Source organism: Miniopterus natalensis, chromosome 5 (genome assembly GCF_054644295.1).
Source record: "Miniopterus natalensis isolate mMinNat1 chromosome 5, mMinNat1.hap1, whole genome shotgun sequence".
Classification (NCBI taxonomy): Eukaryota; Metazoa; Chordata; class Mammalia; order Chiroptera; family Miniopteridae; genus Miniopterus; species Miniopterus natalensis.
Window position 1 is genome coordinate 14,982,842 of NC_142085.1, and position 23,224 is coordinate 15,006,065.

Sequence of the window (23,224 nt, forward strand, 5' to 3'; positions counted from 1 at the left end):
ACACACACGGATAAGCATGCCTGAAAGATTAGCGATAATTAATTTAACTAATAGTTGAGCTCCTAGTTTAAATTGCTGTGTATGTGTGGGTAATGGTGAGGCAGTTCAGTGTTAATAAAGCATGACCTTTGCTTTTCCCAGCGGTGGACTTGGATCAGTTCCCAGGGTCCTGTATGCTCTTTCTAAGTATTGAATTCTTTGGCAGGAAGGAATGATGTCACAGTCATTTTTATACGCTCAACTCTCCTGGGTATAATACAGTGTGGAATAGTGCCTGGTACACAGGGCTCCCGAGTACTGAATGGATGACTATAACAGTAGGAGAAGCCTTCAGATTGGACACCTGAGCCCCTGGAAGCAGAATTTAAATTTACAACAAGGGCCAACACACAGTGCTTCTAATAGCTGCTTAACACTGATAATGAAAGTAAGACAAAAGAACCTAGAAGATCAAGGTCTTAACAGGTGTGCCCCACTTAAAGCAAATTCTGTATAGAATCCAGAATTTCGGATTTCTCTTGAAGTTTATTGTTGACCATTAAAAAGTAAACACACTCTTTAGAATCTGGAAATCCAGATTAGCAAAGCATGCAGACTGTGAGACACCTTTGTGAATACGAGCCGCCTAATGGCTAGAGACCACCAACTCTCCAAGTGGCTCATCCACGGCTTGGCTCGAGTAGCAGAAATTTCTGTCCTGGCCTCCAGGGTGGGGCGGGCGCACTTTCATGAGCATTAAATCCAACCCGCACACCTCTAAACCGGTCTAGAGAAATCAACTAACAGGCAAATTAGCATTTATCCAGCATTGAGAAGTCATTTCAGTAGCTAGAAATAAGGAATGTTTAAGCCAAGTGAAACTCAGAAAGATAACATTTTATTTTCAGAGCAGCTGATGCAATATTGAGTCAGGTTTTCACAAATAAATAAGACAGTGGCTATCTGGTTACATCTCTGTTTGAAAACTGCCTCTCTATAGGAACTGTCATAAATTTCTGTGGCTAATGACTGGAATCTTTTAAGTAAAGGTCTCCTGGCTTTCTATCTGGAAAAAAAAAATTGTGATAATTTTATAAAATACTTATCACTGGGGAGGGGAGGGAGACCAACCTAGAATGCCCCAGATGTTTTTGTTTTTAAGGAATGCACCTTTTTAGCACAAGTCTATAAAACATCTTTATTTATTTGTACATGTGATGTTTAAATATAACTTTGCTTTCAAGCTTCAAACTTTTTTTAAACCCCTGGTAAAATAAGACTTTTGGTTCACCTTAACAAAAACTGACCTAGGAAGAAACATTTTTAGCAAAATGTATTATAAAATTCACTAGAAAATACTGCCCTCTTTTTGCCAAAATGTTACATAAAATCCTTATTAAAAATACACACATTACAAAAGAAAAATTATGAATATGCTATACATAGTGCTTTTGATATGGACCAAGGGACCTGCATTCCGGAGACAATACAGTTAAGCACACTAGATATTATGATGTCAACTTATAGTGCAAACCTGAATAAATTACATCCTGAAATGGGAAGGCATGCAAGTCATTTGCTGAGAATAGAACATAACGAAGCCAGAACAGGAAGCAATCACAACCACTATTTAAAAATGTTTTCGTTTTTATTACATTAATTTTTTTCAAAAATACTTTTCTTTACAATAGAACTCCTAGAAAATATTTACAACCTTCCTCTAATAAAATATAACAGCAGTTAAATATATTTGAAAATAAGATGGGTTTTTCCATAAAATATATCTGTTAACTTTTTATATACAAGCTTTCTCAAAGAGATCTAAATTCACTAATGAAAAACCATCTGATAGTAAACAGTAACCGTGAAGACATTGACCTTCAGGAAGAGAAGTTCTTTGGGGCGGGAAGGGGTGGGAGAATCTAAAACACAACACATACATGCAGACAGAATCATTTCAGGAAAAAAAAAAAAGTACAATGTTTTACTATGAAGTCAATTCTTGAAGTTGATATTGTCAAAAAATACTAATTCAGGAATTTGAACTGTCTCATTAAGGAGGAGTTCTTTGGTTATTTCAAGTCAAAAATGCTTATACTATACTGCATGGAAAATCAAAATTAAATTGTGCATTATATTTCTGCCTTGGCAACTCAAGTTTATTTTTAATGTTTAAAACTGGAACGGCTGGGCAAGTCTCCAAACAGAACGAATACGTTTGCTTTATAAACATTTTCCTGGGTGTTGGCTCCTTTGATAAATAAGCTTTCATACACCCACTAGCAGAACCATTCCAGAAGCACTCTGACATCCGCAAGCAGGGGAAGTAGTCACTGGGACAGGCGCCATCAGCCAGCGTCACAGCTGGCATAGCTCTGGAACGGTTCTGCCACGAAGCTGACACACAGCGCCCAGGCAGGTCTGAGATCAGAACATACGAGAAAACGACCTGTCTGAACGGCGGCAAAATAAAACACCCTTTTCCCCCTAAAGAAAAGATGTAGGAAACCTCCAAGACCTCTTTTCTGAAAACAGAATGACTGAAATGAAAAAAACCTTAGTATTTATCTTCTGCCCTTGGCTTTCCTGAGATTCAGAGAACACTGCCTGTGTGGGGCCGCCGCGGGCCAGGAGCGTGTGCTAAATGCTTCTGCAGAGTCAAACTTATCCTCGGGCTTCCACTGACATTGTCTCTAATGCCATGTGCCAGCAAAGGGGCCGGGCATGACTGCCACAGCCACAGGAGCCAGGGAGCCAGCCTACCTGGGGTGGGCAAGGCCTGAAAGCCCCCTCTCCGGAAGTCACGTATTAAAGGGGGGTCCTCTCCGTGCTGGGGCCTTGTCCCAGACTGAAGGCGGACACTCATTTGCCTCAAAAGTGGGACAGGTCAGTCTGACTCAGCTCAAAAGCCTGAGCTAAAAGACATTTTTGAAGGATTACAGGTTTATTACCTTCAAGTACGAACAGCAACCCTGATGACAGGGACAGGAGGAGGCAGAGTTATGTAGCTTGGAAGATTCTAGAAGTGCTTTGGTAAACAACTTTAATGAGTACATTCACTGTTTGAATGCAAACATTGTAGCTAAAGTGGTATCTGAAATCATTTTTGTTGGCCTTTAATGCTATTTCCCGTGAATGTGCTATCCAATTCCTTAGAAAACCCTTTCTTCATCGTTAGCGTCACGGTAAACTTCGGTCCAGCGTGGATGATCACGGCGAAATCCCGTGAGTGCGGTTTCACAGTGCTTCCAAACGGCCCGAGTCGTTTCCCAGCGCCACTGACCACTAGCAGTGTTGCAAGACAGAATGGGCTCTTCTGCGCCAGCTTTCGGGCAGAAGAACACTTCTTGGCATTCCAGGGACTTCAACGTGTGCCTCTCAACCACCCTCCCTAAACACTGCCCTGGCAACTTGATAGTTGGGTTATTTTCTTCCAGATGGGCCTCCAGTGGGCTCTCCCTGAAATAGCTCTGCAACCCGGGGAGCCAAGCGGCCCCGGGGAGCGTGGAAGAGGCCTCGGCACCGCTCCACGGACCAGGTCTTCAGTAAATCCCTGCCTGAAACTGTACGGCACTCGGCTCCTAGAAACAGGCCAAGTGACAGGCAAGGCAGCGAGAAAACTTAATTCTCCCATTTGGCCAACTCTTCAAATGACGTGTGCAGAGGCGAGCATGGCACACGAGGCTTCCTTAGCTCTGGGGAAAGCTACCTCCTAGCACAGTCTCCTGGCAAAGGCGCCAAGTTCACGGCACCCCACAGAATGAGGTTGGATCAGAACAAAGATACCTCTCGGTGGGAAAGGAGGGCCAAGGCGCCAGCAAGAAGAGGGCAGCCTGCTTCGCACAGACACACGCATTCGCACACTCACCGAAAGTTTGGGGATAAAGGCAACTGGGATGGTTGGCATCTGAAAGCAAAAGAACACGAACGTCAGGTCCACTCCCTGCTGGGAATGAGTTCACGGGAATGCAGCCCAGATGAAACACCTCTTAAATAGAGTTGTGCCAATTATTTATTCCCCCCAACCTCCCACAAAAAACAATTTTTTTTTCTTAAATAAAAGGAAAAGAAACTGGATTTTTTTCTTCTAAACCTGAATAAAATGACCACTTTTTAAACAGGTAGTTTAAAATGGTTACAAAACAAGCAGGCAGTCCAGGCTTCCTGATGAATGGAGATGGCCAGAAATTTTGTCGTCTCTAGGTGACAAACGTGCCTTTACAGCTCCGTGTCGCCCTGAAGCAAAACTGGAACTTGTTCATTCAAGAGGAGGTCGGTGTCCACGACCTCGGCCTCTTCCATGACGCCTCCCAGCTGCTGGACAACGTCGTCGTCGAGGATGTCCACATCCTTGATGGGTTTGAGCAGACTCAGCTGGTCCAGGGGCAGCAGCCGCGGCGCCCCCACCGGCCCCGTAGTCCTCTCGATGGTGGCTGCCATTTCTGCCGCAAAAGCCGCCTTCTGAGCCTTTTGCCTCTGCTGCTCCTCCTGCTGCCTGTGAGTTTTCATGTGTGCATTCCGGCTTTTGATCTTGAAGAAGACTCTAAACATGAAGAAAAAGAAGCGTGTGAACTTTAGAAGGAGATCTGGGAACTTTAGAAGGAGATCTGATGCACGGTCCAACATCTGTTTGGGCTGGCTTGACAGGGTGCTTGGCTCCTCAGCTCCTAGGGCCTCCTCCCTTGGGGACCTGCCACCTCTCTTCTGTCTTCTCCAAGCATTACAAGGGGACAGGGACAGAAACACATTTACACATGACAGGCTTCCTTCCTTGGCAACGGAGGAAAAATTCTAAAAGGCCTTCCTGTCCATCTGCGGTCTGGAACACAGGCCCTTCCTCTCTCCATCACTAACCAAGTCTTTCGATCAACCTGAGAATCCCCAAGTCATGCTGCCGAGTTCTAACAGTTCCCATCGAGAAACAGCCCATCACCCCCCAGCCTCTGGCCCTGTTCTTCCACAGTCGGAATTCTTTAGGCTCTGCACACACTGGTATAGCTCCCTCCAACTGGACTGCTGCCCCCCCACATCAGCCCAAGTGCTCTTCTCAAGGTCACCAGTAATTCTGTGGCCAAATCCAATGGCCGCCCTTCTGTCTTCACTGTACCTGACTTCTGAGCTGCATCCACTGTTCCTTTTCACCTGAGACTCCTTCTTGTTGGCCATCCTATTATCATTTTCTACTGTTTGCTTTAGAATGAAACAGTGGTTGTCAGCTGGGGGTGACTTTGCTCCCCAGGGACATCTGGTAATATCTGGTGACATTTCTAATTGTTACAACCATGGGTCAGGGCTTACTTCTGGCAAATGGGTAGAGGCCAGGGATGCTGCCAAACATCCTATGAAGCAGTGGGCAGCCCCTCTTCCCCAAACAAGGAATTATCAGACCTGAAGGTCAGTGCTGAGGCCAAAAGCCCTGAAATAAGGTTTACAAACTAGGGTCAGTGGGCCAAATCCAGTAAGCCCATTGCCTGTTTATGTAAATGAAGTTTTACTGCAATACAGCCATGTCTGGCCTTCATGTCAAAATATTCTATCTGGACCTTTTTCAGAAAAAGTTTGCCCAGATGTGAGACTGCCTGCTTATGGAGAGGGGGTGGTGTAAACGCTCTATACTCATTCCTGAACTCATAAAGGAAAAAAAATAAAATAAAATAAAAATCTGATTCCTAAGACCAGAGTCAGAGTTGATGAATCACAGCTGGACACATGGAAAATGAATTTCAGCAGCTAAAAGACGCATTCTGTGAACATTTACCTACTGTTACTCCTAGTTGGGAAAACCACAGGAAATAGTTCTATTTCCCATAAAATCTTAACTGGAATTATGGGAGAAAAAGGTCCCAAGTGCCACGGGCAGTGTTTCCCAGTGGTTAGGGCGTCAGCCCATGCACCAAAGGGGTCGCGGGTTCGATTCCCAGTCAAAGGCACGTACCTTGGTTGCGGGTTTGCTCCCTGCCCCCAGTCGGAGCCCATGTGAGAGGCAACCAGTCAGTGTGTCTCTCTCACACTCATGTTCCCCTCTGTCCCCCTTCTCTCTCTCCTCCCTCCCTTCCACTCTCTGAAAAGCAATGAAAAAAAATATCCTCAGGTGAGAATTAACAACAAAACAAAACAAAACAAAACAAAACAAAACAAAACAAAACAAAACAAAACAAGGGAAAAGGTCCCAAGTAACAGAAAAACGAGAAAACATTTAATGGATGTCACTGAAAGAGTCAGAAAGCTCAAAATACTACTTTTTGTTAAAAGGCCCTTTCCTCCACCTTATGGAATAGGGAGCGGCAGCCTTTGAGATGAGTGGAAGGCACTGGCTCCTCGCACAGGAAACCGGCTAGACCCCTGGCCCGCACGCCCCCAAAGCAGGCAGGCAGGAGGTGATGAGAGTCCACCTGAGTGGTTTTCATTATTTCAAGTTAATAAACCCCATGATCAATGCCGGGCATTTCCTCCACGGTGACATGAAGATGGTATCACGTCCTGGCTCTGAAGGACATCAGAGCAGAGAGGAGGGCACTGACGCCTAAATCCACCTTTCCCACCTCCGTGCTTCACAGAGGCAAGAGAGACGCTGCCTCCAACTCTGGCAGGGCCCCTGGACCAGTCAGGTGTCCTCAGAGGCTTAGAGCCCGGCCGGGACCGGCCTGCATGGTGTCAGTCCCCACTCAGCCATGCACCATGACAAGCAGCTTAACCTTCTTGTGCCTCAACGCCTCTGCTTATAAAAAAGAAGCTACTGAAAAGTACCTACTTTAAAGGGCTATTGTAAAGATGAAGTTATTCAATACAGGCAAAATCCCTGAAAGGCGTGCCAGGCAAATAAGGGGCAGCTCCTATGAAGTGCCTGAAATATTCCATGAGAATGTATATTATGAAGTTGGCCTCATTCATCCGACTAGGGATGTTTTCCTGGTAGTTTCAGCAGCTACCTGGTTGGCATCTCTCCAGGTAATATTACTCTTCCCGTTGGAGTCACTGGAGAACATAGGAAGAGAAACCCGGCGAGGGTCCTACAGGATGCCACTCATAACATATTGCCTGACCCCTCCCAGCCAGGCAGACTCACTGAGCAATAAACTGGAATACTACACTGGATGCTATGGGAGGGAACCACGTGCACCTCACCATCAATGATATGTTCTATCTAAAGTAAATAAATAATCAATGTAAACCAAAAGGAGGGAGCAGTGGTCAGGAGCCCGGGTTCTGCACCTGAACACAGCTGGGTTCAAATCTCAGCTCTGCTCTTACCGGTGGTGTGACCTGGGGCAAGTCATTTTACCTAACTTCCAATGCTACTTTGTAAAAGAATGATTAAAAACAGGATCTGTACCACATGGAGTTTCTGAGGATTAAATGAGCTCATGCACATAAAGTATATAACAAAGTAAGTGCACAGTAAATGTTAGCTGTTATCATTACCACCCACAGTCAGTTTCTCCCTCTTCGCTGCTGTTTTAAATTATCCTTAAAAGAGCAGAGATGCCAAATAGCTCTTCTCTCATGAGTCAACTCTGATCAGTTGGTTGGGCCAGCCTGAAGCATTATGATGGAAAGGATTTCAAGTGTTGTCTTAATGTGGTAGCAAAAGTGCAGCAGTTGATTGGTGATGTCTGCATGGGCACAGGCATGAGCAGCAGTGGCAGGAAGGCCATCTCTGCTACGGAGAGCTCCTGGTTAGGTGTCTCAGAGCCATTCTCAAACTTAACAGGGATGTAGAAAGAGCAACACTGGTGACTGTGGTTTGGGTGTGATGGTCAGACTTTGGCATCGGAGTCCCATCCACCATTTATGGAAAAGAGTAAAGTTTTGTCACTAGAGGTTTGCTCTCTGACGATGTCCATCCTCATTAGGTTTAAGACATCAGAATGACCATATTCTGAGTCAGAGACAAAGTCCACCCACCCCGAGGCCTCATGCAGACCCCATGGACGGTATCAGGGAGAACTCCGACAGTCCAGGTTCTTTCTCTAACTGAAGAAACCTCAGGCCATCTTGGCCCAGCCCCCTGAATGATTATCCATCACAAACTCAGATTCAGTCCCTGGTCTAGTTCTACCTACTTGCCACACTCCTTGCAGGGGAAGATGGTGGTGGGGTCTGTCTCGCCGCTGGTGGTGCTATGAGAGGGCGAGCTCTTCACTGAGCAGTACCCGCTCTGGGCACTGCCAGGCTTCTGCTTCCCAGAGGGGACAGCACCCCGAGCTTTGGTCACCTGGTTGGTGCCACCGTGGATGCGGGCGTGGCCATTCAGTGCCTGTCGGGAGCTGAACACCTGGGGAAGAAAGGGAGTGACATGACATCTACAGTCCTGAAAAGGAAATTAGGGTTGTTAGTGACTCAATGGTAAAAACACGAGATACCTGAAACAATGTCTAACGACAGGCACAGGGCTTTTACACAGCAAACTCGGGCACATACCACAACCTCAGATGCTACGCTACACCAAAGCCCCCACCCACCGCTGTTATAACCAGGAGACGAGAGGTGAGGTGGCCGTGTGAAGGACAAAGCCACTGTCTGGAAGTCGGGACACTGGGGGCTAGACCCAGCCCTGTCCCACAGCAAGGCCGTGGGGCCATTTCCCCTCTGTCCATCTTATTTTCCCCCCATCTGTAAAAGGAGGGGGTTGGACCAGCTTTCGAATGTTTTTTAAGACAGGAACTGCCTCCCCCTCTCCTTCTCCTCCCCCCCTTTCCTTTCTTCACTTAAAAAAGACAAAAACAAATCAGGTCTTCCTCAAAAGCTCAAAGCTAAAAGCAGAGGAGCTCTGACAGAAATCGAGCCAGTACCCCAGAGCTGAGCCGATTTGCTCAGCTCCCCCTGGAAGCCCTAGAACCCTAAGGAACGCAATTTGAAAGGCACTGACTGGCTCCTCTAACAGTCCATATGTTACACCCAAACCCCAATCAGCAGCCCATTACTGAAGCAGTGTTTCAGACCCCCTGTTTTACTACAGATGATTAAAAGGGGAAGGACCCCACAAAGCAGGGTTTCCCAAGCTTAGCACTACTGGCATTTGGGGCTGGATAACTGCTCTGGGGGCTCTTTGTAGGATGCTAGCAGCATCCCTGGCCTCTGCCCACCGGGTGCCAGTGGCACCGCCTCGGTTGTGACACGAATGTCTTTGAACATTGCCCAATGTTCAGGGGGAACAAAGTCATTGTCAGTTGAGAACCACTGCTGCAAAGGGATGGAATCCACACCCCTGAATTCCAAGAGCCCGACATCAGCCAGCGGGACCAGCCGTGGGTGGTGGTTCTGTGTTAAATTCATGAGCTCTGTTTGTGGTCTTACAGGGACAAAAGATCTATTGCTGATTTAGCAACCCAAACAGTCATGGTTAGGCAAGGATTAAAACTAACATTTTTTCCCCCCTGAGATTTTGAAAAGTTATTAAAAGGTATCCATCTTGCTGAGCCCTTCTGATTGGGACACATAGAAGATGACGTGCCACTCGGTAAAAAAATTTACTGTACATCAAAGATATGAATTGAGGAAGCATCCAATTTCTAAACAAATTTACACAGAAATACTGTCACTTGAAGCCACATCTTAATCGTCCCTTAATGGAACTGCTCTATACAAAATGGCAATGATGGACCGAAGCGCCCAGGTCATTCATTAAACACCAAAGACAAAACAAGCTAGCAATGTCTTATGTTCTCTTTGAAACTAATGTAAAATGTATGTATATACATATACATAATCTATATACACTTTTTTCATTTTTTTCTTAAATGTAAATCAAGTGCATTTCTGCTTTAGGATCTAAATATTTTGAAGACTGTTGCTTTCTTCACCTAAGTGACACACTCAATAAGCAGCATTCAGTACACTGTGGAAACCAGCATTGGTCCATATAATGGACAAGCAAACAAGGCTTGAAAAACAAGGCTCCTTGTAAAAACAACATTCTCATTTTCGAGTGATACCTCCAGAACCTGCCTGCACGGGTGTGCCCGGCTTCAAGAAACCTGATTTGGGGAAAGCTCAATAATTCAGACTAGCAGGGGACCAGTGGGGGACTGAGAGTCCAAGGTAAACAACTTTTAAGAAATATCCTCAGAAATCCACAGGACGCCTTTAGCCAGGCCTGGGACACATTCTGTAGGGCCTTCCTCTAGTGCTCAGGGCGATCAAATGGTAAACTGCTTTTATTTTAGCTAAATGATGCTTTTAACGTGCTTGAAAAGTACTAGGTTAAGTAATTACACAGACTCCCTTTCAGTCTATTTACAGGATTAATTTGCTTAGTAGATCTGTTTTGTTTCCCCCAAAGAACACAAAGATAAACTTTAGCTAAGTCTGTGTAATTCCGTTGCGTAAGGACCATCCTCCGCAGGCTCTCCCAGTGCAACTAAATGCAACAGGGCATGGCCCAGAGTGACATACGGCCCAGAGAGGCACAAGGCACTGAGAAGCGGAGAATATACATTCTGGAGGCCAAAGCTCACAGCACAGCCCTGGGCACTGTCCCTCACGCTTCCTGAGGGCTGGGACCTACTCCGTGTCCTCTGAGCATATAGCTCAGTGCCTCACACAGAGCACACCCTCCAGAAATATCTACTGGCTGAGTGCGTAAATGGGATAAAAGACAGAAAACCATGGCAGCACGGGACTCCCTCTGCCCCACCTCCACTGCAGAAACTGCACCCTTCCCAAATGCACCGTCTCTTAAAGCCAGGCACAGCCACAGGCCTGGCCCTCGCCAGTCCCAGGTCCCCGAGGACGCGCGGACACTTACAGCCCCACAGTTGGGCATTTCACAGATGAAGGAGCCTGAGGGCTGGCCCAGGGCCTGCAGGGGCGGCCCCTCGGCGGGAGCCAGGACGGGGCCTGGCTGCGGCTCGGGGGACTTGGGCAATTCATTCTCCTCTTCCTTCGTGGATTTCCTATCTTCTTCCTGGTCCTCCTCTTCCTCTTCCAGCTCTTCTTCTTCTTCACTCGTCTAGTGTTAAGGCAATAAAAGCAAAAGGGGGAAAGTCCCCGAACGGCATTTTTAGTGAACAGAACCCACAGGCTGGGAGGAGGAGGGGCTGGACTCAGGCTGCACTGGCTTCAGGGCCCTGGGCTGGGCTGGGGACTCTGGTCTCACGAGGCACTTGGAATTCTGAGGTCAAGGAAGTCCCCCTGCCCCACTCCATGTCTCCTCATTACTTATATAAAAATATTTTAAGGCAGGAAGGAGAGATTCCTGTATGTAGTTTCTGCCCCGTTTGGGATCAGCAGACCTTGAAACGGACGAAAACCCAGCAGGCTGCCCCACTTGGGTCTGTGTCCCCAGAGTCATGCGGAGGGTTTTCAAGCAACACACTACTGTGGGACCCTGTGGGGAGAGACTAAAGACCTATCCGGATCTGTTTTATAGACCTCGTAGCCCACTTCCACGAGAGATGCCCGAGATGTTGACTTGGCCTGTGGACAGCACGTGACACAGGGTGTCCCAATCTGCTCCTGCTCTCATCTTGTCAGGAAAGAGAATCAGAGAGTGAACCACAATGACTTTGAAAAGGAGAGAACACTCAAGGGGATAGTCCCTGTTACTTATCATGTGCATTTCTTATCCTGGTCTCTGATCATGGGCTTGTAGAAATGCCTTTCAGAGGCATTCTATGAAAAAGGGCATGAAAAATATTTTCCGCGGATAATTACTTCAGAACAGCAACCAGGTGCAGAATTAAGCAGAAGGTGTGAGCCTTCCTCAAGGTTAACAAGACAGTGAGTCCATGGAGCAGCTCAGAGTAGGTGCCCGGGGTGGGGGGCAGGGGTCTAGGAGGCCCTCATTCTGCTTCTTGTTTAAGGACCTCATTCTGCTCTGTGCTCATCAGGGGGTGAGGGATGCTGGCTCCTCCAGGCCCAGAAAGGACTGGGGACCAGGGAATGGGAGTTCTGTGTTACATCAGCCTCATTTCAGCTTCTATTTTACAGCACTTTACAGTTTACAAAGTGCTTTCACATTTGCCCTCTCGCTGAATAGTCTGAAACAGTCCCACAATTTACAAATGAGGAAACGAAAGGTACGCCCAACTGCCTCTGACCCAGCGGGCCTTTGTCTCTGCCATGCTCTCTCTTTATATTGTTTTATTTTTATTGTTTTGAATTAAATGTATTGGGTTTTATTAACATTGGTTAATAAAATTATATAGGTTTCAAGCGTACAATTCTATGATACATCATCTGTATGTTGTGTATCCACCACCCAAAGTCAAAACTTCTTCCATCACCATATATTTGACATTGCCGCACTCTCTACACACCACTGCTCAAAGCACATGGGCTCCACTGTGGTTTCCCTAGACAGCGGCGTAACTCTGGGTGAGCCTATGATTCTTAGAACCCAGAAGCAAGAATTTCCAAGAAGAATAAAGATTTCTGAGAGTAGTGGTACCCTGGGACCCAGAAACCACGCGCTTCCTCCTCCAGTTTGGATTGGGGTTGGGGAGAAAGGCAATGCCAGCAAACACGGGGCATTTAGCTCTCCCCTCATTGTGTCAGTAGTGTCTGTATTTATCACATGTGCATATTTAAGACGATGTAGTAACTGGGTGTATTTAAGAAACGGTTCCAGTTTCCACTGAGTTAATTAGGATTAATTAGTAATAATTATATTTGCTGAAACACTTCAATGAATACAGATGTAGGACTAATACATTTACATAGTGATTTATGATAGAAGCTGTAGGTTCCTTGCTAACATATAAACATGCAGGTTGATTTCACTTAAAGGCCTCATTCCCATATGAAATCCACCACCATCTTCCAGTCTCAGAGTTTCAGGTAAAACTACATTATGTCCAACTGCAAGGGTTCACTCCATCCCTTTACATAACTGGAACTGTGGTCTCAAACATCAGTTTATTAAAGCAGCCCAGGGCCTGTAGCTTGGCTTTTAAAATAAATTACATAATAACTCTAAATAAAAATGGTATTATTTCATGGTACTTGTTATAATTATAATTTTCTCACAATGCCATTTTTTTGGCTTAGGAACTCTGAGAAGAAACCTTCCAGATAGCCACAAAATTACAGATTCAATTATACTGTCCTGTGATTATATGTCAGGAATTTAGATAGGTTTTATTTCAACTGGTGATCTACACATGCTCAAGGAATGATTTATCATTAAGCCAAGTGGCTCGCCAAGGTGGCTAAGAGATACAAAGATAGGGGGACCAAAGTCCTGACATGTAGAACTTCCTGTCAACAAGTTGGCCATTTTATGATGTACTGTGAAATGAAACACTTAGTAATATTCCAAAATTGGTAGAAGGTGGGCAAATACAGGACAGGGAGGTGGTTATATATTTAACATGGTGCTCAAAACCTTGAGTGTCCACAGTAAGAGTTTCTTTTCTTTAAATTAAATTTATTGGGGTAACATTGGTTAATAACATTATATAAATTTCAAGAGTTACTTGAGGTGGAGGACATTTTTATTTCTCAGGCTTGCAAATGGATTCATATTATGAGAAATTTGTAAGTTAAAACATAAATGTCCAACAACCCATATTTACTCCAAGACATGAATTTGAGTGTTACAGTCACTAATGACGATGGTGATGGCAACACACTGAATGACTGCTATGAGTCAGGCATCCACACACACATTTCCAGCTCTCATGACAACCCTGGACAAATTTTTCTTTTTTAAACAAATGAGGAAATTCGCCAGGGAACTAACTTTCCCAAGGTCACATGGCTGGTAAAGAAGCTGAACTGAGATCTAAGACCTGGGTTGACTCCCAAACCTCCACCTTCTTCACCCCTTGGCCGTGCTGCAAATGTCCACAGGTGTGTGTTCATCCCCTTGGACATGGCTTAGGTTTTCAGCTCAAACACAGAGACCCTAAGCCTCTCAGAACCATTGGGACCAGCTGCCTTTAAAAGTCAAAGGGAGAGGATGTTTCCCTGGTCAGTGGACCATGATGTAGGTAACTAAGGTGCATAGACCATGGGTGAGGCTTTACCCTTAGAGCCCTGACCTCTGTCTTCCATAGTCAGTTAACTGCGTGAGTTAGTTTCCTGAATTGTGTTAAGTTTTGGTCACAGCCAGACCCACAGATTTGTCTGGAGTGGGATCATGAGAATGGACAGGGCACAGGAAGGGGTGGTCAGCACACTCTCCTCCCACCTCCTTAACAGAGCCCATCTGGGCCCCTTCTTCTTCCTCAGGACAGAAGGCAGACTATCCTGCCGGTTCCCTAAAGAGCTGCTGTTGTTCACAAACTCTCCAGCTTTCCCCCTGTCCCTGCACAAGTTCCTAAGCTACCTGAGCATGTTCCATCTGGGGGAAACGGTCACCCGTTTCCTTAATAAAACACTGAGGACACGTGATCAGGAGAGCTACTCCAGGCATCCCAGGCAGGCCTGCAGGCCAAGGAGAAGGACCCCTGTCCTAGAACAACGTCTTCTGCACCCTCCCCAGTCCCTGCACAGTCCAATTTTTCATCTGTAAACTATCAGCAGAAGGCTTTGCCTTCATAGTGCCTGCCCCAAAGGGAGCTGGGAGCTGCCACGCTGGCCTTAGATCAAGGCTTTCTTGTTTCTGTGGGCCTGAGTCATCTCTGCGCATAACCTTTTGTTCTCCCTAAGCTCAGAAGTCTCGAGGGTGTGGATGCTCCTGATCCAGCCGAATAAAATCCAGCCGAATACTGACTCCTGGTGATTAAGCCCAAGAAGGTGTGGCCCCTCGGGCACCATCTCAGCCTCTCCTCCTCCTGAAGCTACACGCTAGCCAGGCTCTTCTACCCTCCTTCAGCGCCCTGTTGGTGCCCCTGCCTTGCGTGGTAACACCTTCCTTAGTAGCACTCCTCTGCTCAGAATCAACTGTTCATCCCATCTCCCTCCAGGGAGTTTATAGGGGGACTGTTACCATGCACCTCAGGAAAATGTTCATTCATTCATTCATTCATTCATTCATTCATTCATTCATTCATTCATTCAAAGTATTTGTTGAGTGCCTCTATTATGCCAGACACTATCCTAGGCACTTGATAACAACCAAGCCAAAGAGACACCAATTTGCCTTAGGAAACCTATCCTCTGATTCTGCCCTCATCCAAAACATGGCTCTGACAGAGCCCCAAACATTCCAGAATCGGAAGGAATTTTCCAAATCATCTAAGTCATTTGCTCCATTTTACAGCCTAGGAGCAAGGTCCTGGGTCTCCAAGGCCAGGATCCTTTGTGCTCCTTGTTTACTGTCTGTTTGACGCATTTGGAAAGCAATGCTTGGGGTGACCTGAGGCAAGCCTCTCCCCCTCTCTGGGTCTGAAACTTTTGGGTGTGGAATGGTGAAGCTGGATGAAAATGAGAGCCCCTAAGGCCACATCTAAGAACCCTGCTCTCATTTCATATGGCTTTTAAACACTCTTGGGGTTCCCAGTAAACTTTCCACTTGTGTCTGTCACATCTTCCCAGGTAGAACATATGCTCACCTAGGAGAAAGTAGGGGCAGAGGCAGTTAACATCGCTATGTCACCCACTGCTCCACACATATTGCTGTTTACACTGTGGGAACTCAATGGTTTCAGTTGATTGAAGCAGATGAGGCCACATTGCTTTTTAATTTATTTTTTATTTTTTCCACTCTGCAACTCACTTCAGTGCCTGCAGCCTAGGGGGAGAGGCCAGGAAATGGTTCAAGGCCACAGTTTACTCTGGCATGGGGCACTATGAGAGGCCCTGGGGGTCAGGCTGGCCAAAAACTCAAACCCAAGCACCACACTGCTTTTTTAAACATTAGGCCACAGATGAGCAAAACGCTATTCTGATATAAGACATCACTACTTAAACCAGTCAGACAACAGCCTTGGTCACAGGAAACCCTCAATACAGAACACTGTCCACCTTAATCCAAAGAAGGGAAATTCCATTCTATTCCACAGATGTCTATTTTGTCTAATATTTGGGCCCAAATGGAAATTTATATATGTGTGTATATTTCATAGCTAGGCTCAAGACCTAGTACAACACACTCACCAGCCACTGACCATAGCTAACTTACTCTGTGCCTCAGTTTCCTACCTCACAGACGTGGCATGAGGATTAAATGAGTCAATATTCGTAAAGTGCAGCACGATGCCTGGCACAAAGAGAGCGTCTTTTCAATAAAATAACCCATGTGCTAACACTCACACCGGGGCACTATTGGGAATGACAGTCTGACAAATATTCACACCATTCATGAATTCTAAACATGTTCCCTGATGATGACAGAGGCTGGGGTTTAGTAATTTGCTGCATGACATGTAACTGTCACATACATACATAGTAGGTAGTGTTTTCCACAATAGGTGAGAAGGAGATTTCCCCTGGCCATGGACACAGAGAAGAGAGTTCACCACAGGATGAACGTGGCAGTAATGACCAAAGCCACTCACATGGGTTCCAAGATGATTTCAATCTCATGTCTTTAGTATGTACTTAATCTTATATGCAAACAACCGACTGTCTGCTCATGAGGGAAGTCAGTATCAGGGATAAATGGTGATGAGATCACACCCTGCTAAGCAGTTCCCCAATAACTGAGTGGCCCGGGCACTATCAAGAGGTCAAGCTCCTGCTCCCTCCTCATAAAGATGAGGCTCCTTCATCTTTGTGAGGCATGTTATGTTCTCTGGTCAGTGGCATCTGTGATGTGGGAGGATCAGAAAGGACTGTGCCAGGGGGTCAGGGCACCTGTTTATAAAACACCACCCACCCAAGGCTGGGGCCACCCTGGCTTAACTCCCTGGCTCCTACCTGCCTCTGACGCAGGCCAGCCTCCCCCACCTCCACTGCAGGCTGAGCCACAGGCTGGACCCTGAGCCGCCTTCCCTCTGCCTCTGTGTCAGGAAGTCAGAGCCTGCATCCTGCCCAGGAACGGGCTTGTCACCCCCTCACTGCGGCCACCTTGGCAGCAGAGCCCAACCAAAGAGCAGCCGCTTACTAACCTGGGCGTGGGGCGGGAGCGGGGCCAGCATAAGCAGCGACTGGGCGGCTTCACTCACCACACAGTCGTCCACGAGCTCCGCGAGGCGTGTCCGGTGCTTCCGGCCCAGCCGCATGACCTTCTTCCACGTGTAGTAGTATTCCACGCACTGAGCCACCGACTTCGACTTCACCTGCGGGCGGCACCACAGGTCAGCGCCAGTGGCGGGGCGCAAAGCCATGCATTGTCAACAGTTAATGTTGTGATAGGTAATGACAGACTTATGTGGCTCAATAAAAAATGTATATAGAGAAAAATCGCCTTCCCACGACTGTTCTCCATCCATTCAGCTCACTCCTCACCCCTTCAACACAGCCAGTCCCTTAGTAATTTTTGGGTATCATTCCAGAATTTCTTTATGCATATACCAACAAGCACAAAAATATAATCCTTCCTTGCCATCTTCCTCACAAAAGGTACAGCATATATATTTTGCAACTTAATTTTTTTCTCTCCACAATATAACCTGGAGGTTTTTTTCCTGTCAGTCCATAGAGAGGGCATTCCTTTTTATAACCTGAAAAGCAGCATGCGTTTGCATGAAACACCCTTGAATGTGTTTGGTTGTCTGACTCGCTGACCTTCAAAATCTATTTATGAGGAATGTTCCTTAGTCATCGAACAGGAACATAAGGCAAAGTTATACTGACAAGAGCTTAGTTTTTGCAGGAAACGAGCCTTGCTCTGCTCTCCCCCAAAGGGTAAAAGGCCAGTATGTTTTATAGGGAAATTCCTTTCAGGTCATACATCTCTAAGCTCAAAGTGTGGGTGGATAATGTGGGTTTTCTGTGGGCAGGTACAAGGATGGCAGTGCCCTTGGGGGTGGGGACACAGCTCCCTGCACGGTGAGATGAGGAGGACACCACCAGAGGTCTCATCTCCTCAAAGCTGCCCCTTCCCATCCACCCGATACCTTGCTCAAAAACCTGTGCCGCCTGACAAGCGTGACACATGAATCTGTCCTCAGTCAACAGGTGTGAGGCCTTCAAGGAATCAGGCCTAGAGCAGCTCAGTCACCTTGGGGAAGGTGACTCAAGAAAGACCAGAGCATGGGAGCTGCTGGGCAGAGAATGTGGTGGCCTCCAAGGCAGGGAGAGGTAAGAGTGACACAGATCTGGAGACAGATGCAAGCTGTTGAGAAAGTCCACCTATCTGGATTCTCGTTCAAGGTCCCTGATTAAGGACACGTACTGGGACACCACTGGTACCACTGGCCAGCTCGGAGCCAGGGGAGCTGTGTCACTCGTGACTCTGTTCTCTGGGGACCTGAACACCTTAATCACCTAATAATATAACATGGCTCCATCGGTCTGCTGGAACACACTTCGAATCATTTGAACTTCTAGCCTAAAACAACTCTCAGCCAGGTAAGGCCTGTTAGGTTTATTGTCTGCTGTATAAAGTGCTACTTCATCTATGTGCAAGAGTTCTATTTTGCTGTGAAGTGCTTTATATGTAAAGTATTATTTTTACTATTACTGTTATTATGATTAGGGGGTCCAACACCAGAAACCACTGGCTGTGGGAGGAGGGCACATACCCTCCCTTTTCTAATTTCCCAGAAAAAAATTCTATCAGGAACATGATAGAGCGGTCAAACATACATAAAATAAATTATGTAAATTGTCTATTTATCCTAATAGAAAGTATACATTACACATTTTTATTAAGATAAAAATAACCCCATCACTGTCATATCCAAATAGTCTATACCCTCCTCCCCCCACACCTCTGACACCAGGGCCATGCCACCCCGTAACAAATGCCATCCTTCCCCAGCAAGGGTGGAAGACATCCTTGTAATGAGAGTATGAAGCCAGTAACCAAATACTTCTATATAATCGTTAGGTGTACAATTTCCCAAACTCAGTTTCAAGCAAGCAATGGGAAAGAGCATGCTTACCATCTTCTGTACAAAAATAAAGTCTTTGCTGTAAGTGGCTAGTGCTTTGTTAAACAGTTTTCTTTCTATGGAGGTCCACTTGTCCGAACCTACAACAAAACATACACTTGATAAGAATGGCTCTCAGTTCTCCCCTATGCTAGTTCCAGCTTCCCAGTTCTCCCCACCTAGTTACTAAGTTACAAAATAAAACTGCTCAACAAATAACTGAATAACCATCGATCCTCCTTTCTGAACAAAAGCCTGTGCAGGGCAATGCTCAGCAGCCCTGACTTGGGTTCATCTTAGCTATGGCCTTGGCCGTGGCACATTACTGAACTGAAGACTCGCTTCTGTTGCCAATAGATGGGAATAATTCTAACTGTCCCCACCTTTTAGGATATTTAAGAAGGTTAAAGACGATGCATACACTGTCTAGCTTAGTAACTGGAAAACAGTGAGCATTCAACAAACTTCAGCTCCAGTTTTTATGTAATCAGGGTGGTCATGAGTGCAAGCATTTATGTGGCAAGCACTCCTCAAGATGTGGTGGATTCAGCAGCCTCCACCCTCCAGAGGCTCACAGTCTAGTGGGGGGGACAAACCAGTGAGCCACTGCATTCAAGGTGATGACCGCCATGATGAAGGTAGAGGTCAGGTGCCAATGGGGCATGAAGGAGGAACGGCGCACTCAGGTTAGGGCCAGGGCAGCCAGGAGGCTTGCAGGTAGAGAAAACACCCGAGTTGAGTTTTCAAGGACACAGGAGGCAGCCAGCAAGGAGGTGGAAGGGAATTCTAGGGAGAGGAAGTGTGTGTGTGAAGTCAGAGGCAAGCAGTGAGAGGATGCATTTCATCTGTCCCTTCGTTTACGCCTTCATTCCTTCCTTCATCTATCCATCCATTCAACAGATATTTATTAGGTGTTTACTATGTGTAAGAAGCTGTGCTGGGGGAATAAAGCTAACTTTCGTAAGTGCTTACTGTGTGCCAGGTTCTAAGTACTTCACAGATATTAATCATCTGGTTTTACCAACAACCCTGTAAGACTGGTATTACCATTACCCATTTTACAGCTGAGGTGTTCGGGGAACGAGCAGGGATCCAGTGTGGTTCAGTACAGGGTTGCAGCGGAGGGAGAGCAGATGAGGCTGAGAGGTGAGTGGGACAGGTCGGCAGACCAATGAGGAAGAGGCCCCACAATGCTGGGCTGGTGCATCTACCTTGCTAGCTGAACCTGACACTCATGCCTATTTCCTCCATAAACAAGAAAGCAGGATATGCAGATAATTGTAGAGAATGGTGCTGGGCCGTTTGAGGCAAGACACAGGCCTATTTCTAAGTGGAGTCTTATTTCTGGGGGCTCCAGTGCTCAGTCACAGTGGCCAGTTTGCAGAAAGTCAGCCTCACTCCTCTGGCTGCTTGGATTCTCCCATCTCTGACTGTTTGGATGGCACATGGCTGGGCTTTCGACATTCCTCCACTTCTCACAGCTGTCATCCCCCAAACCAGAGTATTTTTTCTTCCCAACCGGGACAGGCCCAAGATTTCCATTTTACAGCTGAGGTGTTCGGGGAATGAGCAGGGATCCAGTGTGGTTGAGTACAGGGTTTACTGATGGGGCTGAAGCACAGGAAACCTGAACCGCTTCTTCTCTTGGAAGATTCCGCCAAAATTAGTGAATCCGGTGAAACCACTCTGGGAAGGCAGCAGTGGAGATCCTGGAATACGTGACTCAGAGCTGTACATTCAGATTTCTGGAATAAACACCTTCTCTGTGTGACTCCCTGGTGGGTCCTCAGGCCAAGAGCTCTGACTCCTGACTCAGAATATGCTCTCCACAGCTGGGCTGGTTCAAACCTCTGAAAAATCAGGGCCATCACCTGATTTCGTTTGTCTCTTTACTTCTAGAAGGAAAGCGGTTTTCTGATTCATGTTCAGCAGAGGGAAGCATCTTCGGCAGGTTCTGGAGGCCGGGACACCTCTGGCTGTGAGAACCACCACAACTGAGAGGAGAGGGTGGGTGTTTAGAGAAGCTTTGCAGGAGTGGACGTGAGCAGGGGAGGGTGGTGGGATTTGGGGCTCTGGAGCAGGTCCATCACCATTCCTCAAATTCTGTCCAACATTCCAGGCCTGGGGGTCCCAGCTCCCATATGCTCCCCCTACCCAGGGGCAGAGACAGAGAGGCAGAAAGGACGAGCCAACCATTTAGTGGACCAACCAAAGAGGAGTCATGATTCCTTTCAGGTATCCATCAAAACAGCAGAGAGAGATCAGAGAGGTGACGGTGGGAGAGGATCATGACAGGGTCACATCACAGTGGTGGAATCCCAGCACAAGTTTATAAAGAGGTTGACGTGCTGCCTGGCTATGGGTCCAGAGTCTGTGGAGCTCTGGGTTGCATTTCAGATGGGGAATCAGGGGACATTTTGCTGATGAAAACCCCCAACTAGGTGAACGTGGATCCTTCCCACCCTCAGCCAGACCATCTTTCCCGAGTTTGGGTACAGCTAAGACCCGGTGAGACACGAACAGGGCCACGGTGGGTCCTCAGGCCAGCGCCACCTCTACGGGGGGTGCTTTCTTCCACCCTACACCAGGCTCATCACCTGGTTACTGCCTACACAGCCGTGTTAAATTCCCAAGTCTACTTGTGAGAAGCATGTCCCTTCATGTCCCCAAATGGCTCGCTAGCTGCAACCCTACCCAGGTGAAGTGACTTCCTGGACCATCTGTTACAGAGGATCCTTGAGCTTCCTGGGGGAAGAAGACCTCCCCCTGCCGACTCCTTGGTGGCTTTTAGGGCTGCTGCTCTGTGGTGGGGTCTTCAGTCTTCCTCATCTCAGTGTTCATTCCGTACCACCAGTCCTGGATTGGAAGTGGGCTGCACTCTCTTGCCGTCCCGTCACCCTCCCATTCCCAGGGCTGCGGGGGCAGGGAGCATGCATTCAGAGTAGAGATGGCTCCCCTTTGTCATCTGAGGGTCCCAGCTTTAATGCAAATGATAGTGCTGTGTGCATGTGTCTGTCCCGCAAGGGCATCTGTGAATCCATAAGCAGAGGCACCCTGATCCGGGATCCCCACTGGGCTGAGAATCTACCCCTGGGCTGCTAGACTGAATTTCCAGCTTAAAACCTGGTATACAAAAATAACACCTGAGTGTACACTCCCCAAATGTCACTGTGATACAAAGGAGTGACTTTAATCAGGAGACCACAGGCTGTGAACCTGCTTCTGCCACTTACTCCTTCTGTGGCCCCAGGCAAGTTTACTTAACTTCTCTCAGTCTCAGTTTCCTCTCCTGTGACATGGGGATTGGGACAGTCACGCTGTGACTGACAGCATTTGGCCCTAAGTAGATACACAGTGAATGTTTTAAATCTCAACTGGCCTGCAGCTATGAGACACACGCTGTCCCCTTTGACCCAAGCATCAGTGGCATGCAGAAGGCGGGGCTTGGCCAGGTTTCCTGCTGTGTGTGTGAATGAACCCATAGATTTACTCCTGGCCCCCCCAATTTCCAGCCTTCTAGTTCCTGCCCTCCAAGGAGAGGCCCAGGCATCTCTCATCCCTGCAGTCTCGATGCTGGCGGGGGCACTCTCCTCATTCTCAGACAAGGTTTTCCATGCAAGCCCTTCTTAGACTGTGCATCTTGGACAAAGTCCAGGATAAAATGCAAAGCTGAGGCGGGGGCTGCCTCCGACGCTCCGCTGGCCTTCCTCTCTCATCCCCGCTGTCCACTCAGCAGGCACACAGCGCTAGTGGGTTGGCAGGCCCCCGCTCTCATTTGTTCTACCTGGGGATTCCTGGCTATCGGCTATTATCAGCAGGGGCCCCTAAAAAGACGATTAAGGCTAATTACAAAGAGCCTAATTAACTGGAGGAAACTAGTGCTGGAACAGTATCCAGAGGAAAAAAGTTCTGAGCGTTTGTTGCTGGGAAACAGGCTCTGGACTGTGGCTAAATTTGGGGCAATCTATAGCTAATCCTGGCGACTGAACAGACATGGAGGGGAGAGAAAGTCTGGGCACAGCATCTTTTCAAGAGGGTCTTCTTGTCTTCCTTTCAAGATGACAAACTTTTACTGATGCTGTTGTTACTGCAGTTATGCAAGAACCATGTTCATTGTAGAAAAAGGACTTTTATACCAGATCTTCATTTCCATGAAAGGTTTTCCATAGTGAGTGGAGGCTGAATAATTGCCTCTCTCCAGCTACAGACATGGGTTAAGAACGCCTGGAAAATGACATCACAGCTGTGTTTCTTGAAAAGTATTCTCCGGAGTATGTCATTCTGTCTCCTCATTAAACTGGCGCAGCTTCCAAGACAGAGCAGGCTTCCCCCAACCGAGTGGGTGTTTATTTTCTCCGGGTCTCCGTCATCTCCAGTGA

General features: G+C 47.1%; 1 protein-coding gene and 1 non-coding gene across 2 annotated transcripts in view; both read right to left on the minus strand.

Annotated features, from left to right (window-relative positions):
• Positions 1–505: 505 nt before the first annotated feature.
• Positions 506–23,224, minus strand: part of TRERF1 (transcriptional regulating factor 1) — a 199,605-nt gene continuing 176,886 nt past the window's right edge. The window contains exons 13-17 of the mRNA XM_087817396.1: positions 18,858–18,946; positions 16,974–17,087; positions 10,727–10,930; positions 8,043–8,254; positions 506–4,522 (exon numbers count right to left, since the gene is read on the minus strand). Coding sequence (XP_087673522.1) covers positions 4,198–4,522; positions 8,043–8,254; positions 10,727–10,930; positions 16,974–17,087; positions 18,858–18,946 — 944 coding nt within the window. The 3' untranslated portion in view covers positions 506–4,197. The remainder of the gene's footprint in view (positions 4,523–8,042; positions 8,255–10,726; positions 10,931–16,973; positions 17,088–18,857; positions 18,947–23,224) is intronic.
• LOC148093048 (small nucleolar RNA SNORA42/SNORA80 family) lies at positions 15,569–15,702 on the minus strand. Its single transcript, XR_015714601.1, has one exon. It is a non-coding gene; the product is annotated as a small nucleolar RNA SNORA42/SNORA80 family (small nucleolar RNA).